The following is a 17,109-nucleotide window of genomic DNA, read 5'->3' on the forward strand; positions in this document are numbered from 1 at the left end:
GATAAACATGTAATAAGATAAATCAGGTGTACCCAGTTGATCAAAAGATTCCAGCTTTGACTGACTGAACACACCTGATCAGGGACAATATATTTAACTGGTGCAATTAGGAGCAGGACTGCGAATTAAACAATCCACCAATTAAATGGCAAATAAAAATGCGATTACGATCAGTAGAACAAAAGATTTATATCATTTCAAACCACATATTGTACAGAATAAAACTTTATAGTAAGCTTTTATTGTGAAATTCCCCCTATATTTCCGGGAGTCACCGGGAGGTAAGCTAGCTAGCTAATAGTAACCATCAGCTAACGGATTTACAGTGAGTAGGCAACATATAACTACAAATAAAAGTTTAGTTCATAGACAAACGTTATCATTAACCCGTAAAGCTGCCGTTGTGAAGCTGTGGAATAAAGCGTTCCGTCTAGAAAAAGGTCTTCCTGTATGTGACTCGCTAGCTAGCGGAGGGTGGAGACAAAAACTTAAGACCTCGCCCAAAAAAAAAAAAAAAAAAAAAAAAATAGCGTCGCTTCATCCCAACTGCTTGACGGTGTGACACATCCACACCATTAAACAACGCGTATTCCTTCCAGAGACACCGGCACTTTCGTGTCCGAGGGCAGATAAATAACAATGTTCAGAAAAACCTTGAAGAAAGACCCGGAGCTGTTCCAGAATGTGTCGGAGGGGCTGCGGCGGTTGTACCGGACCAAACTGTTCCCGTTAGAGGACACGTATCGATTTCACGACTTCCACTCCCCTGCGCTCGAAGATGCCGACTTCGATAACAAGCCCATGGTTCTCCTGGTGGGGCAGTACTCCACCGGGAAGACCACGTTCATCCGGCACCTGATGGAACAGGACTTCCCCGGTATGCGCATTGGCCCCGAGCCGACCACGGACTCTTTCATCGCGGTGATGCACGGCGAGCAGGAGGGCGTGATACCAGGGAACGCTCTGGTAGTCGACCCCAAGAAGCCTTTCCGCAAACTGAACGCCTTTGGTAACGCGTTCCTCAACAGGTAAAGCCAGTGACAAATTACCAGAACATTTTAAAGAGCTTAACACCGAGCAGTTGGCTACACGTGTGTGTGGGAGAGAGATTCTGTCAAAATGCCAGTAAGTCTTATTAGTAGACATGACCAACATCCTCTTTACACACTCGAACACGTAGTGCACTTGAATGAATACTGTTACACAATATTCTTCCTAGGTTGTGAGCCAAGCGTGTGTGGCCTTTCTCCCCATGTTTCATCATCTCTACATGAGAGAATTTTAGTGTCAAAGCAAATGAACCGGCCTGTGTACGACAAAACAACCGCTGGATCTTTCCAACATTTTACATCATTGGCTCCGTCAGGTCTGTGAAACTGTTTTTGTTTCACTTTGGATCAAAACCTGTAGGTTAGTATTGAACCTTTCTCCCTACCTCTTGACCAGTGGTGTCCGTAGTATTCCAGAAAGGGCCTGGAAGGTTTTTTTTTTTTGCAGCCACTGACTTTAGCAGGTGATTTCACCGATTAGCATCACTTTGAGCAAATGGGATGAGTTCATCAGTGAAGTCACCTACACCCTGTTGGCCCTTTCTTGAATACTTTGGACACCACCCCTCTAGCCACTTTTTTTTCCTCCCTTAAACAGCTGACTGTCAGTCCTGACAGGATGTTTTGTGCCTGTGTCACATTGTGGCTTCTCAACCAGAAAAATGGCAGCTGATGGTGCCAAGCAACACTTTTGACCTTGCCCTGTCCTCAGGTCTTGTGTTCTGGTTATGTTAAGCCTCGCCATTAGCTCCCCAAGGAGACACCTCCCACTCCACAGCAGGTCTTATAAAAGCTTATCACAACAGATTAAAGGTTTTTGTCTCTATCTTTTAGCAGTTTTGGCATTGCTGCTGAGTCAGCAGGTGTACTACTGTGTGGCAGGTTTTGAGTGGAATGTCACCATATTGCAGTTTGTTGTGAATCATGGTCTAGCTGAGATCTCCAGATTTGTGCTATATAGCACAATTAGATGCAGGTTTTCTGGCTACCACTGACTGCACCAACTGATGGCTGATTTAAAAAAGTCCACCTTGCTCAGAGGTGAGTAGTTCATGAGCAAGCTGTGTTCTTTGAGGCTTCAGTTGCAATGTAAACTTGCTCTTTCAAGAACACAGATATTAAGACACCTGGAGACTTCCAGAGAAGCTTCCATTGGCACACATCCTGATAAGTCATTTGTTCAACAGAGCTGGAGATTTATTTAGATGATATATTTATCCACTTGGCTCTTCAGTCATTAACATTACTGGGTTATATGCTCAACACAAGTGTGTGTGAATCAGCAATATTATGGAATTGGACATGGACCATTTTGGAATTCTACTGTTGCGCAAGACTTCAGGAAGTGTGCAAAGCCTTGCTCCTCAAGTCGAATTATTGTAAACACTTCCAAACTTTTTATGCATTTTCAAAATATATTCTATTACTGTTGACCTTTGAAACATGCTATCCTTACTGAGGGGAAAAAAACAACAAATGGCAACAACAAAAAAGACATTTTTAACAGTGAATACAACTTTTCAGTTTAACAGAAAAACAAAAACACAATTAAGTTGGAGCTTAAACAGTTAAAATGCCCCCCCCCCCCCCCGGAATTGCCCAGAGCAGACATATGCAGGCAGAACATGCAAATTCTGCACAGAAAGGACTAGGAGGGAAGCAATCTCATGACCTTCTTGTTTTGAGGCAAGAGTGCTGGCTAGTAAGTCAAATAGACATTTTTCTCCAAAACACCAGAGCCAAGAAACACTGGTGAGGAGAAAGGGAGAGGCAGAAGTGGAGGTGAGTATAGACTCGGATGAGGAAGAGGCAATGGAAAGAAGGTGCTGGGTGGGGGGTGGGGGGGATCAAGTGCAAGCCTTCAAAGTGAAAGCAAACATTGGATGGGACCAGGGTGGTTGGAAAAACCCAAAACATAGTCTGTGGTCATACCAGACATGGCAAATTTCCATTTGTTGCTCTCAGTGTTTCGCATATTGTTGTAAAAGTTGATTTTTATTTATTTATTGTTAGGAAATAACTTTTTTAAATACTTTTTATTTAGTTATTTTTCAAAAACAGTAGAACAACAATGGTAACACAAAAACAGCAACAAATTGGGGGATGTATTCCACATTATTATCGTTTACTGAGGCGTTGCTGGGCCGGTAACATAGATTTACATTTACACTACCTGTCCATACCTACCCGCAGTAACAGGCGGGTATCCCAATACCCGCCCGATGTGCATAAAGTGATATATCATGCGCAACCCAAGAACTGTCCGCAGACGATAACATGAAAAGGCGAGAAGTGTGTGTTGGTCCCAATATGGATATTCCGGATGATTTTTATCATGGATAGTCTGACAGTGAACAGCAGGCAAAGCAGCCAGCTTGATGAGGACGCCCTGGCGAATTTGGAGAGCAGCGCGGTACCAGCCAACACGACAAAAGTTAAAGTGAGCCAACTTTTTATGTATACATTTGTGGGGTGTCGTGCGTTTTGAAATGACATTAACTCAGGCGAATATCGGTCATTTTGGGCGACTGGGCATAGACAGAGGGACTCTGAAAATGCATACTGCCCTCCAAAAGTATGTTGTTGTATTATTCTTATTCTTTTTTTAAGTCCATAGTGGCTGAAATTTGGTCTTGAATGCAGTCCATTTCTGCCATTTTTGTTCAAACTCCTCTTCTGATTCTCCAGCAAAAAGTTAATTTGTCCATGATATACATTTCCTTAACAATATCCAGCCATTGTCTTAGTGTTGGGGAGGGTGGGGGGTGTCGCTTTTCAGCCAATTTCTTGTCGAGGCCAAAGGTAAGTATCTTTCTTTTTAATTATTTCACCAGGTATAAGACCCAGATATGCAATCCGTGGGTCCCTGGGTATTTTTATGTTTTGAAATTCCCCCTTCATTTGAATGACATTCTTCCAAAATTCTTGTGTTCTTGCACATGATCAAAAGAGTGATTGGCGTCCACATGTCAACATCCTCTCCAGGATTTCTGCTGTTGTTGTAATTGCTTAGTCTTTTTTTTGTGGGGTGATGAAAAAGTGTATGTGATTCCCACCCCCACCCCCATCCAAATTTTCCCCATCTTCTCGAGCTAGTTGTAGATTGTTGTGTGTTGCACATGGAAAACCAATCACTTGCAGACAGTGTGACATGGAGTTCTCGTTCACATTTGATTTGACATACAGTGAGGCAAATAAGTATTTGATCCAATGTCTATTTTTTGCATGTTTTCCCACCTACAAAGAATGGAGAGGTCTGCAATTTTTATCTTGGGTACCCTTCAACTGTGAGAGACAGAATCTAAAAAAGAAATTCAGAAAATCACATTGTATGATTTTTAAATAATTAATTTGCATTTTATTGCATGGAAAAAGTATAGAATTCTGTTTCTCACAGATGTGTTAGTTTTTCTTTAAGAAGCCCTCCTTTTGTTAAACAACTTTATCATTTTTCCATACCAAAAACACACCCACATACCCCCCCCCTCCCCATTCCAGGTGGCATCCCCACAAACCCACACACATTAAAAAACAGTCAACAGCAATAAGTAATAATTTAAAAAAAGAGAGACTCCAAAGCAATCTGTGTAAGTTATTATATTTATAACAACAACATTCTCGACCTCTAACATAAGAAAGATAATATTAGTAATAATAATACTAGATAAATAAATGCATTGTAAGACAAGAAAAATGTCATATATATATATATATATATATATATATATATATATATATATATATATATATAAGGGTGTAACAATACATGTATTTGTATTGAACTGTTTCGGTACAGGACGTTTGTTGTTACAGGGCTGTGCACGGGTGAGTTGTATTTACCGTAATTTCTGGACTATAGAGCATACCTGAATATTAGCTGCACCCACCAATTTTAAAAAGAAAAAATAAATTGTACATAAATAAGCCGCAGTTGTCTATAAGCTGCGGGTCTCCATGTTGTAACATGAGATATTTACACAGAAAGATGTTAGATTTATTTTTAACTTTTAATTAAATACGAGGTCTGTTAGAAAAGTATCGGACCTTTTTATTTTTTGCAATAACCTTATGGATTTGAATCATGTATGATTGCATCAGCCAAGCTTGAACCGTCGTGCGCATGCGTGAGTTTTTTTTCACGCCTGTCGGTTGCGTCATTCGCCTGTGAGCAGGCTTTGAGTGAGCACTGGTACTCCCCCCTCGTCGGATTTTCATTGTGAGGAAAATGTCTGAACGGCTGGAGCAGCAATGCATCAAATTTTTCCAGAAACTGTGAGAGACAGCCAGGTGGAAACCATTCGGAAAATTCAGATGGCTTTCGGCGAAGATCTTATGGGCATCACAGAGATTAAGGAGCATTACAACCGGATTAAAGACGGCCCACAGTGGCTGAGGGCGCGCCAGCGGCCATCGACAGGCTGAAACAACTGGATCATTTCCAAAGCGAAGGCTGTGTTGATCCGGGACGTCGTCTGGCCAGAGAAATGGCAGAAAAGGTGGGCATCAGCACTTTTCTGGCACATTCCACTGTTAAAGGAGTTTTTGTCATGAAAACGGGAGCGGAGGAATTCACCACGGAGCCGCTAATGGCGCAGAACGAAAGCACCTCCGTGTTGGTCTCACAGGACATGTTGTGACATGCTCAGCTCTTCCACAATTTCTCGGATACTCACTCGACTGAAAAGCCACCCAAAGCCGTCTGAATCTTCCGAATGGTGGAAGAGCTGGGCATGTCCTGTGAGACTTCCAACACGAAGGTGCTTTTTGTTCTGCGCTATTACGCGGCTCCGTCCTGACGCGCGAATTCTGCTGCACGTCTTTCATTACAAAATCTCCTGCAACAGTGGAATGTGCCGAAAAAGTGCTATGTCTACCTCTCCTTGCTATTTCTCTGGTAGTCACACGATGTCCCGGATCAACACAGCCTTCACTTTGGAAATGATCTGGTCGTTTCAGCCTGTCGATGGCCGCTCGGAGCGTCCAGAAAGTATTCACTGCACTTCACGTTTTCCACGTTATGTTACAGCCTTAATCCAAATGGGAGTGAATTCATTTTTTCCCTCAAAACTGTACTTACAACCCATAATGACAATGCAAAAAAAAGTTGTTTGTTATTTTTTTTTGCAATTTTTCAAATATTAAACAACTAAGAAATCACATGTACATAAGTATTCACACCCTTTGCTCAATACTTTGTTGATGCTCTGTTAACAGCAAATACAGCCTCAAATCTTATTGAATATGATGCTTGGCACACCTATCTTTGGACAGTTTTGCCCATTCCTCTTTGCAGCACCTCTTAAGCTCCATCAGGTTGGATGGGGAACATCGGTGCGCAGCCATTTTCAGATCTCTCCAGAGATGTTCAATCAGATTCAGGTCTGGGCTCTGGGTGGGTTACTCAGAGATGTTCACGTAGTTGTCCTCAGACCACTTCTTTGATATCTTGGCTGTGTGCTTAGGGTATTTGTCCTGCTGAAAGATGAACCGTCACCCCAGGTTGAGGTCAAAGAGCACTCTGGAGCAGATTTTGTCTATGTCATTCAAAGCGCATATTAAACAAATATGTAGGACTGCTTTTTTGCATTTACGCAATATCTCTAAAATCAGAAAGGCTGGACTATTGTAATTCATTATTATCAGGTTGTCCTAAAAGTTCCCTAAAAAGCCTTCAGTTAATTCAAAATGCTGCAGCTAGAGTACTGACGGGGACTAGAAGGAGAGAGCATATCTCACCCATATTGGCCTCTCTTCATTGGCTTCCTGTTAATTCTAGAATAGAATTTAAAATTCTTCTTCTTACTTATAAGGTTTTGAATAATCAGGTCCCATCTTATCTTAGGGACCTCGTAGTACCATATCACCCCAATAGAGCGCTTCGCTCTCAGACTGCAGGCTTACTTGTAGTTCCTAGGGTTTGTAAGAGTAGAATGGGAGGCAGAGCCTTCAGCTTTCAGGCTCCTCTCCTGTGGAACCAGCTCCCAATTCAGATCAGGGAGACAGACACCCTCTCTACTTTTAAGATTAGGCTTAAAACTTTCCTTTTTGCTAAAGCTTATAGTTAGGGCTGGATCAGGTGACCCTGAACCATCCCTTAGTTATGCTGCTATAGACGTAGACTGCTGGGGGGTTCCCATGATGCACTGTTTTTCTCTTTTTGCTCTGTATGCACCACTCTGCATTTAATCATTAGTGATCGATCTCTGCTCCCCTCCACAGCATGTCTTTTTCCTGGTTCTCTCCCTCAGCCCCAACCAGTCCCAGCAGAAGACTGCCACTCCCTGAGCCTGGTTCTGCTGGAGGTTTCTTCCTGTTAAAAGGGAGTTTTTCCTTCCCACTGTAGCCAAGTGCTTGCTCACAGGGGGTCGTTTTGACCGTTGGGGTTTTACATAATTATTGTATGGCCTTGCCTTACAATATAAAGCGCCTTGGGGCAACTGTTTGTTGTGATTTGGCGCTATATAAAAAAATTGATTGATTGATTTTCATCCAGGATGTTTCTGTACATTGCTGCATCCATCTTTCCCTCAGTCATGACTGCCACTGAAAAACATCTCCACAGCTTGATGCTGTCACCAACATGCTTCACTGTAGGGATGGTGCCTGATTTTCTCCAAACATGATGCCTGGCATTTACACCAGAGAGTTCAATCTTTGTCTCTCATCAGACCAGGGAATTTTGTTTTTTGTGGTCTCGGAGTCCTTCAGGTGCTTTTTGGAAAACTCCCAGGTGGGCTGCCATGTGCCTATACCTAAGGAGTGGCTTCTGTCTGGCCACTCTACCATACATGTCTGATTGGTGGATTGCTACAGAGATAGTTGTCCTTCTGGAAGGTTCTCCTCTCTCAAAAGAGGAATGCCAGTGTTCTGATGGAGTAACCATTGGGTTCTTGGTCATCTCCTTGACTAAGGCCCTTCTCTCCCAATTGCTCAGTTTAGATGTACAGCCAGCTCTAGGAAGAGTCCTGGTGAATCTGAATGTCCATTTATGGATGATGGAGGCCACTGTGCTCATTGGGACCTTCAAAGCAGCAGAAATGTTTCTAAATCATGTCCAATCAACTGAATTTACCCCAGGTGGACTCGAATTAAGCTGTCGAAACATCTCAAGGGTGATCAGTGGAAACAAGATGCACCTGAACTCAATTTTGCTCTTCATAGCAAAGGCTGTGAATACTTATGTACGTGCGATTTCTTAGGTTTTTTTTTTTTTTTTTATAAATTTGCAAACTTCTCTTACCTTTTTTCACATTATCATTATGAGGAATTGTGTGTAGAATTTTGAGGGGAAAAAATTGTCAAAGCTGTAACATTAAAAAAAAAAAAAAAGGTGGATAAAGTGAAGCGCTGTGAATACCTAGATGTGCAGTCATTTACCACTTAACTTGTATCTTAAATTGACTGAAGCGCTACCAGTTTAGTGTCAAGTAATCGTGCTCCAAAGGTCTATGTACCATTCACCTCGGCTAATGCCTTGTTAAATGGCTTGTTCCATATTTCGACTCATGCAAATATTCTTACCAGTGCACTCAAACATTCAATATATGTAAATTTGGTGTCTCCTACAGCCATGTGATCAACTGAGCTGAAGCTAGTCCACTTGGAGCTACAATTGACCCTTTAATAATTACTCATTGAAATTTCTTTCCTCACTATGTGGAATGTTCAGATGTAACTGCCAAACTGCATCAGTTCTATTCAGAAATGTCATAGATTTGATTGATGGTGTTGGGTTTCACAGTCTGCGCCGACCTTGCAGATTATTATGGAGTAAAGGGGGAAATGGATAAGATTGTAAATAAAGTCCATTGTCCTTCGGAGCATCATTTGTCAAACTGCTGAGAGTGGTCCTGCTGCATTGTCAGACTCTTGAATTAAGCCTGTATGTTTGTCCCAGACTGTAGCCAGGGTTAAGCAAGCTACTTTGGTGTAATGAAAACTTTTTCTAACACATTATATGCAACAGGATGTGCAATGATTTGTGGTATATGTGACGTCAGGGCAGGCCTCCAGTACATTCATTCTTTGTCAAGAACACCATCTAGATGCATTTTGGGATCGAGCTGTTTTTTTGTTTCGTTTTGTTTTTGTTTTTTTTTTGCTTCAGGCAATCCAGTTTTTTGAGAATGTCAGAAATATTTGGATTAGTGTTCATAGGTTGACTGATTTGAGTTTTAACTTATAAGGTCTTATCAAGAGTAGATGGCTGCTTTATAGTGAAACAGAAAATACATTTAAGTTGAAAGGGGCTGGGTTCTGTGTGTGAAGCAGTTCCGTGGAATCACGCTTTACCCAGTTATTGTAGATGCAGGTTAGCTTTTAATGACCAGGCTCAGATAAGTCTGTCTTATTCTATAACCAGTTATTATCCCCCGCTGGCTGTAGGCCCCAAGGGGGATTATGTTTTGGCAAGGTCAGTCTGTCCCTCCCACCCAAAACAGGTATAAGCGTTCTGAAATCAACTTCTCACTAGGGCTGCAACAAACGATTATTTGGATCATCAATGAATCTGATGGGGTTTTGACACGATTAATCGATTAATTGGATTCGTGGGGAATTTTTTTTTAAAAGTGCCAGGGAAACAATTTTTCTGTCCTTCCATCACTTTATTTAACAACAGAACATTATTTGAAAACTTAAAATACTTGAAAAATCAAAAAAATTGTCAAATGTCCCTTGGCTGTTGAAATATAAAATAATAAAGAATAAAACAGTTTTTAATAAAGAACAAAAATAATTATTTCAAATGACATTGCTTTGAGTGTGAGTTGCCATAAAACAACATTGAAACATATAAATGCTATAAAATATATGGTGAAAAAAGGTATTTTTGTTGCCGCAAATGAGCAATAGCATAACCAGTTAACCATAAAACCTAAATCAAAAACTGTAGCCTGACTCATTATATGTGCAACATTCTCTGTATAACTTGTAAACTGTGGTCATTTCACAATGACACATGTGAGTCATGTCTCTTTCTCTAAAATTGTATTGTAGCATTATTAGTTATTATTATTATTATTAATATTATTATTATTGCTATTATTAATATATAAATAAAAATAAATTAAAAATATTATTTGTAATACATTTGACTCTTTTACAACAACAAATGCTGAGCTATTAATTATTATACAGAAAACAAATGCACAAACATCCTGAAATGCCAGCAGCTTAATGGTAACTAACATTGAAAATGCCATAGACATGCTAACGCGTTAGTATAAAGTACATCTATCAACTGTTTCAGAAGACCATAACAGATCAGTTGAACATAAAAAGGTAAATATTTCTCACAGACATATGTTCTTTAGGGTTTTAGTTGGGAAACATTAAGATAAATCAATCAATCAATTTTATTTATATAGCGCCAAATCACAACAAACAGTTGCCCCAAGGCACTTTATATTGCAAGGCAAGGCCATACAATAATTACGTAAAAACCCCAACGGTCAAAACGACCCCCTGTGAGCAAGCACTTGGCGACAGTGGGAAGGAAAAACTCCCTTTTAACAGGAAGAAACCTCCAGCAGAACCAGGCTCAGGGAGGGGCAGTCTTCTGCTGGGACTGGTTGGGGCTGAGGGAGAGAACCAGGAAAAAGACATGCTGTGGAGGGGAGCAGAGATCAATCACTAATGATTAAATGCAGAGTGGTGCATACAGAGCAAAAAGAGAAAGAAAGAAATAAACACTCATTGCATCATGGGAACCCCCCAGCAGTCTAAGTCTATAGCAGCATAACTAAGGGATGGTTCAGGGTCACCTGATCCAGCCCTAACTATAAGCTTTAGCAAAAAGGAAAGTTTTAAGCCTAATCTTAAAAGTAGAGAGGGTGTCTGTCTCCCTGATCTGAATTGGGAGCTGGTTCCACAGGAGAGGAGCCGGAAAGCTGAAGGCTCTGCCTCCCATTCTACTCTTACAAACCCTAGGAACTACAAGTAAGCCTGCAGTCTGAGAGCGAAGCGCTCTATTGGGGTGATATGGTACTATGAGGTCCCTAAGATAAGATGGGACCTGATTATTCAAAACCTTATAAGTAAGAAGAAGAATTTTAAATTCTATTCTAGAATTAACAGGAAGCCAATGAAGAGAGGCCAATATGGGTGAGATATGCTCTCTCCTTCTAGTCCCCGTTAGTACTCTAGCTGCAGCATTTTGAATTAACTGAAGGCTTTTCAGGGAACTTTTAGGACAACCTGATAATAATGAATTACAATAGTCCAGCCTAGAAGAAATAAATGCATGAATTAGTTTTTCAGCATCACTCTGAGACAAGACCTTTCTAATTTTAGAGATATTGCGTAAATGCAAAAAAGCAGTCCTGCATATATGCGCTTTGAATGACATATCCTGATCAAAAATGACTCCAAGATTTCTCACAGTATTACTAGAGGTCAGGGTAATGCCATCCAGAGTAAGGATCTGGTTAGACACCATGTTTCTAAGATTTGTGGGGCCAAGTACAATAACTTCAATTTTATCTGAGTTTAAAAGCAGGAAATTAGAGGTCATCCATGTCTTTATGTCTGTAAGACAATCCTGCAGTTTAGTTAATTGGTGTGTGTCCTCTGGCTTCATGGATAGATAAAGCTGGGTATCATCTCCGTAACAATGAAAATTTAAGCAATGCCGTCTAATAATACTGCCTAAGGGAAGCATGTATAAAGTGAATAAAATTGGTCCTAGCACAGAACCTTGTGGAACTCCATAATTAACCTTAGTATGTGAAGAAGATTCCCCATTTACATACTTAGAAGCGAGAGACCTAATGTTTAATAGACCACATTTAACTGTTTTAGTCTGTGGTGGAGTTGAAGGTGCTATATTATTTTTTCTTTTTTAATTTTTATGCTTAAATAGATTTTTGCTGGTTATTGGTGGTCTGGGAGCAGGCACCGTCTCTACAGGGTTGGGGTAATGAGGGGATGGCAGGGGGAGAGAAGCTGCAGAGAGTTGTGTAAGACTATAACTCTGCTTCCTGGTCCCAACCCTGGATAGTCACGGTTTGGAGGATTTAAGAAAATTGGCCAGATTTCTAGAAATGAGAGCTGCACCATCCAAAGTGGGATGGATGCCGTCTCTCCTAACAAGACCAGGTTTTCCCCAGAAGCTTTGCCAATTATCTATGAAGCCCACCTCAATTTTTGGACACCACTCAGACAGCCAGCAATTCAAGGAGAACATGCGGCTAAACATGTCACTCCCGGTCCGATTGGGGAGGGGCCCAGAGAAAACTACAGAGTCCGACATTGTTTTTGCAAAGTTACACACCGATTCAATGTTAATTTTAGTGACCTCCGATTGGCGTAACCGGGTGTCATTACTGCCGACGTGAATTACAATCTTACCAAATTTACTTTTAGCCTTAGCCAGCAGTTTCAAATTTCCTTCAATGTCACCTGATCTGGCCCCCGGAAGACAATTGACTATGGTTGCTGGTGTCGCTAACTTCACATTTCTCAAAACAGAGTCGCCAATAACCAGAGTTTGATCCTCGGCGGGTGTGTCGCCGAGCGGGGAAAAACGGTTAGAAATGTGAACGGGTTGGCGGAGTACACAGGGCTTCTGTTTAGGGCTACGCTTCCTCCTCACAGTCACCCAGTCGGCCTGCTTTCCTGGCTGCTCGGGATCTGTCAGAGGGAAACTAACGGCGGCTAAGCTACCTTGGTCCGCACCGATTACAGGGGCCTGGCTAGCTGTAGAATTTTCCACGGTGCGGAGCCGAGTCTCCAATTCGCCCAGCCTGGCCTCCAAAGCTACAAATAAGCTACACTTTTTACAAGTACCATTACTGCTAAAGGAGGCCGAGGAATAACTAAACATTTCACACCCAGAGCAGAAAAGTGCGGGAGAGACAGGAGAAGCCGCCATGCTAAACCGGCTAAGAGCTAGTAGCTGCGCTAAGCTAGCGGATTCCTAAAAACACACAAAGTGAATAATGTGTAAATAATTTAGAGGTGATTCAGCAGAGGGAGTGCTTTAGTTAAGGCACGTGAAGATTACACTGTGAAACAAATCGTTATCTAGTTAACTAGATCAATCTAACTGCGCAGATTAAACAGCTAACAGATACAGCAAAACACCGCTGTGCTCCGGAACAGGAAGTGATACAATACCGCAGTGAGAGCCAACCACCAGTAGAGGCAAGCCATAAAGAGAAATAAAACAAATGAAACCAATGAAGCAGCAGCTCGAAGCACTCCTTCATTGGTTCAAGATTCAAAGCAAAGCTCGGTTGATTATATGGAAGAAACTAAACATTTGCGGTAAATTTAGCAACTAATCAATGGCTAAATTAGTTGACAACTATTTTAATCGATTTTAATTGATTAATTCGATTAGTTGTTTCAGCTCTACTTCTCACACTTTAAATTTCATGTAACATGGTACACATCCTTATCGGTTGTAATACGCATTTTTTCATATTCTTCCAGTTGGGCTCATTTTACCAGCGTTATGGCCCTTGATTAACACTGTCAGTTTCAAGCTTGGGTGCCTTCAGTCTGAAATCAATTTCACTCACATTTGTAGTTTGAATTTCATGTAACTTGATCAAATCCTTGTTATAGGTTGGTAATACGCATATTGTAATATTGCAGAAGACTGACACATTTTTGCGAAGTTATGGCCCTTGATTGACAAACGTAGGCACTGCCAATTTTATGAGTTGATTCTGAACTTTGTCCAGCAGTTTTCTCAGTTAGTGGAGTCTCAGGTCTGCAGTTTGAGGACCTCACTTTGTTTGTGTGCTCTCTTTGAGCTATTACAACCAGAGTCAGCAAAGCATAAGTTCCTTATTGACCCACCCTGGCCTGTCCTGTGCTGTTAACCCACAACACTGACGCTGCACTTCACTGCGATGCAGTGGCTGATGAATGAACTGTCTTGTGGAGAGTGTACACCTAACAACCAAACACAAATATGGGTAAATATGTACGCAAACACACACGCACACGGAAATGCCACAACTGTAACCTTCCTGTCCACCCAGTACTACCACCAGTTACCCTGTTTCCTCCTCTTTGTGGAAGTTGAGGTTATAGTGTGAGAACAGGTCAGAGGTGCAGCAGGAGAAGACCTTTGTCATAAACTGGTGATACATTTTCAATCCTAGCACAGATCTGATATTGCTCATTAACCCTGAGCAGCCTGCCAGGATTGCAGCCCAGGAAAGATGACAGTTGTACATTGTTCCAGGTCTTTCTCATGCCTGAATCTTCTACATTTCTTAGAATAACAGCTCACGTTATTTTAAACATTTTTTTTCCTTCCTTTTCCTGTGTGGAAATTTTGGAATAGATAGCTTAGTGGAAAAACAGTGTCAAAATTCCAGTAGGATATCTTACACCACTGACAGAGAGAGAAAGGACAAAGCCTTGATGTTTATCTTTGGCTGTCAGTGTTAGTGCAATTTAAGGCCATGCATGTAATCTGTGTATGTATGATGTTCTTTCTCCTTGGGATTTTTCCCCTATCCCTGCATGTGTTTTACTGTGAGGATTTGTGGTGTATCTGTGTGGTTGTATCAGGAATGTAAAGGCAAGGTTCTCTTGGTCTTGTGACCTAGTGGTGCCTTTGAGCTCATGTTGTGAATATTGGTTTAGTGTGGGTGAGTGAGCAGTGGGGTGAGAAGCAGTACTCTGAGCTGCAGGGTGTCTTAACAATCCCTTTCTTTGTCTCAAACGGTACAACGTAGGCTTATTCAATACCACGTCATGCTTTATAATGTGGGTGATATAGCCTCAAAATTATATCATGATATTTTAAGGAAATTTGCAATTAATATTTATTTATATCTCTCTCAAACTAAACAAGAGTTATGTGACAAAGTGCTTGTTTGTACCACAAAAGAAAATGTCTGCTTCTATCGTCACCCTTTGTCAACATGCTGGTGGTTCTACTGAAAGTAGACTCATGTTGTCACATAAAAGGCTAAGAAAGAATCCAGATTATTTGCCAAATATCATGGTTGATCACCTAAAATCGTCTACAAAACTATTTTCAATTAATTTGTACTGGGCACCACATTGTGGTGGAGGGTATGTGTGCAGTTTGTCCCTCTGAACCTCAGCGGCAATTAAAATTCTGCATGCACTAGATGAGAACAGATGTCTCGTTCAATGGTTTCTGCATTTTAAATGTCAGCAAAGCGATAGTGCATCAAAGTGTCACTATTAACATAAACATTCTTGTTTTAATTATTCTGACAGAAGAAAGCAGTGCGTTAGTGCAGCACAGCCACTGTGCATGCACATTGTGATGAGATGTGCATAAAGATGGGGAGAAGCTGCAGATGAGTGTGACATTTTATTTATTTTTGGCTCTGGAGTGGTAATAATCCAAAGAGTGGAGCCTCTTTCACACTGGGCCTGCGTATCGTTACATTGTGCTGTGTATCAGGTACACCGGAATGGCTGCGTCATAAAAAAAATGTTGCACGCAGGGGAAGCTTGGCCTGCCTCTTATGTGGTTTTGAAAGTTCACTGCTAGCAAAGTTCAGTGGGATGAGTAAAATCTAGCAATGTAGGTATGTACTGATAAAGAACCTAAAGTAATATTTCGCCAGACTGGTGTAGGGTAGCGTACAATTGCATAGGCATGGTGTACAGTAGTGCAGTCTTGTGTAGAGCACTGCGTTAAAAAAAAAATCATCAATCCTGGAATAAGGCTGTAACGTTAAAATGTGGAAAAAGTGAAGTGCTGTGAATACTTTCCGGATCCACTGCACTCAGATTTGAAAAGTACCAAGTAGGCACATTGTGAGGGGGATAAAAGAGACACCGAGCCGACTCAATATATTATGACTTTGCGTGACCTATAAAAAGGGTGGGCATGATTTTTGCATATTTGGTAGATGTTTCTGTGAAGGCTCTCAGTTGTCCAGGTGGTTTCCATAGTAGAGAAGCTTGAATCTTTGACTGGACTGGGTTGCTTGATGGGAGGACGTTTCGCTTCAAATCGCAGAAGCTTCCTCAGCTAAAATTCTTGCTCTGGTAGTCTGACTTCTGTCTTGACCCTTGTAGAGAAGAACAAACAGAAGCCACAAAAGCTGGAGTTTTAGACCTAACCACACCCCTCCTACCGAGAGGCAGACTGCTATTGGCTGGTGACTAAACAATTGCTTTAATTAGCACCTTCCTAATGACAGGGTAGCTGTCCCTCCTAACGATGGGACTGATGCCTCTACCATATTTGGTAGAGAATATTACAGGAAATGTTCAGTTTCTTCTCACATGCAATATTTGGGTGCATTAATGAAGTAATTTAGATTTGTAATTCATTGTTTACATGTTCAAAAATACCCGCTAAGCCTTGAATGGATCTATCCAATCGTTCCTGGCCATGTTGGCACACTTGAGTAATAATAATAATAATAATAATACATCTCCAATACTCGACAATGGTGGTTTACAGAAGACATGCTAGTCAAGCTTTACTGACTCAGACCGGGTTGAAAGAACTAGAAAGAGCATCAAAAGCAAGGGAAAAGCAGAAGCTGCAGCTTCTTTACATAGGTAAGCTTAATATTTCATGTGAGCTTAAGTTTTTATATATGGTGTGTGTGTGTGTGTATGTGTATGTATGTGTGTGTATATATATATATATATATATATATATATATATATATATATATATATATATATATATATATATATATAGTGATGTATCACTGGCTATGTCTGCTTGGGTGGCTGTTTTTGAAGCTTGTGAAGTATTAATATAACGTGTTGGTCATGGTGATACAAAACAATGAAGATATGCTGTTTTTGTCTGTAAATTCTGTTTATGTATGCCACATTGATATTCAAAGAAATTAGAATAGACCACTACTTGATGCATCGATTGACATCATGAAAGACATATTCACGATCACAAACAGCCTATCGTTTCTAATTCATAGGTATACTATAATGATTTTTTTTTTTTTTTTTTCTCTTTACTGCTAGACATGTAGACATGAAGCAGGGCACACCCCGGACAGGACGCCACATGTAGACAAACACACTTGCACACCTACAGTTTCAAATTCACCTAACATGCATGTCTTTGGATGTGGGA

At 40.9% G+C, this 17,109-nt stretch overlaps 1 protein-coding gene across 1 annotated transcript in view; it reads left to right on the top strand.

The window, feature by feature from the left end:
* The first annotated feature begins 341 nt into the window (after window positions 1–341).
* ehd1a (EH-domain containing 1a) overlaps window positions 342–17,109 on the top strand; it is a 44,308-nt gene continuing 27,540 nt past the window's right edge. Inside the window, exon 1 of the mRNA XM_034181141.1 lies at window positions 342–1,028. Coding sequence (XP_034037032.1) covers window positions 640–1,028 — 389 coding nt within the window. The 5' untranslated portion in view covers window positions 342–639. The remainder of the gene's footprint in view (window positions 1,029–17,109) is intronic.

This window comes from Thalassophryne amazonica, chromosome 11, assembly GCF_902500255.1.
Source record: "Thalassophryne amazonica chromosome 11, fThaAma1.1, whole genome shotgun sequence".
NCBI lineage: Eukaryota > Metazoa > Chordata > Actinopteri > Batrachoidiformes > Batrachoididae > Thalassophryne > Thalassophryne amazonica.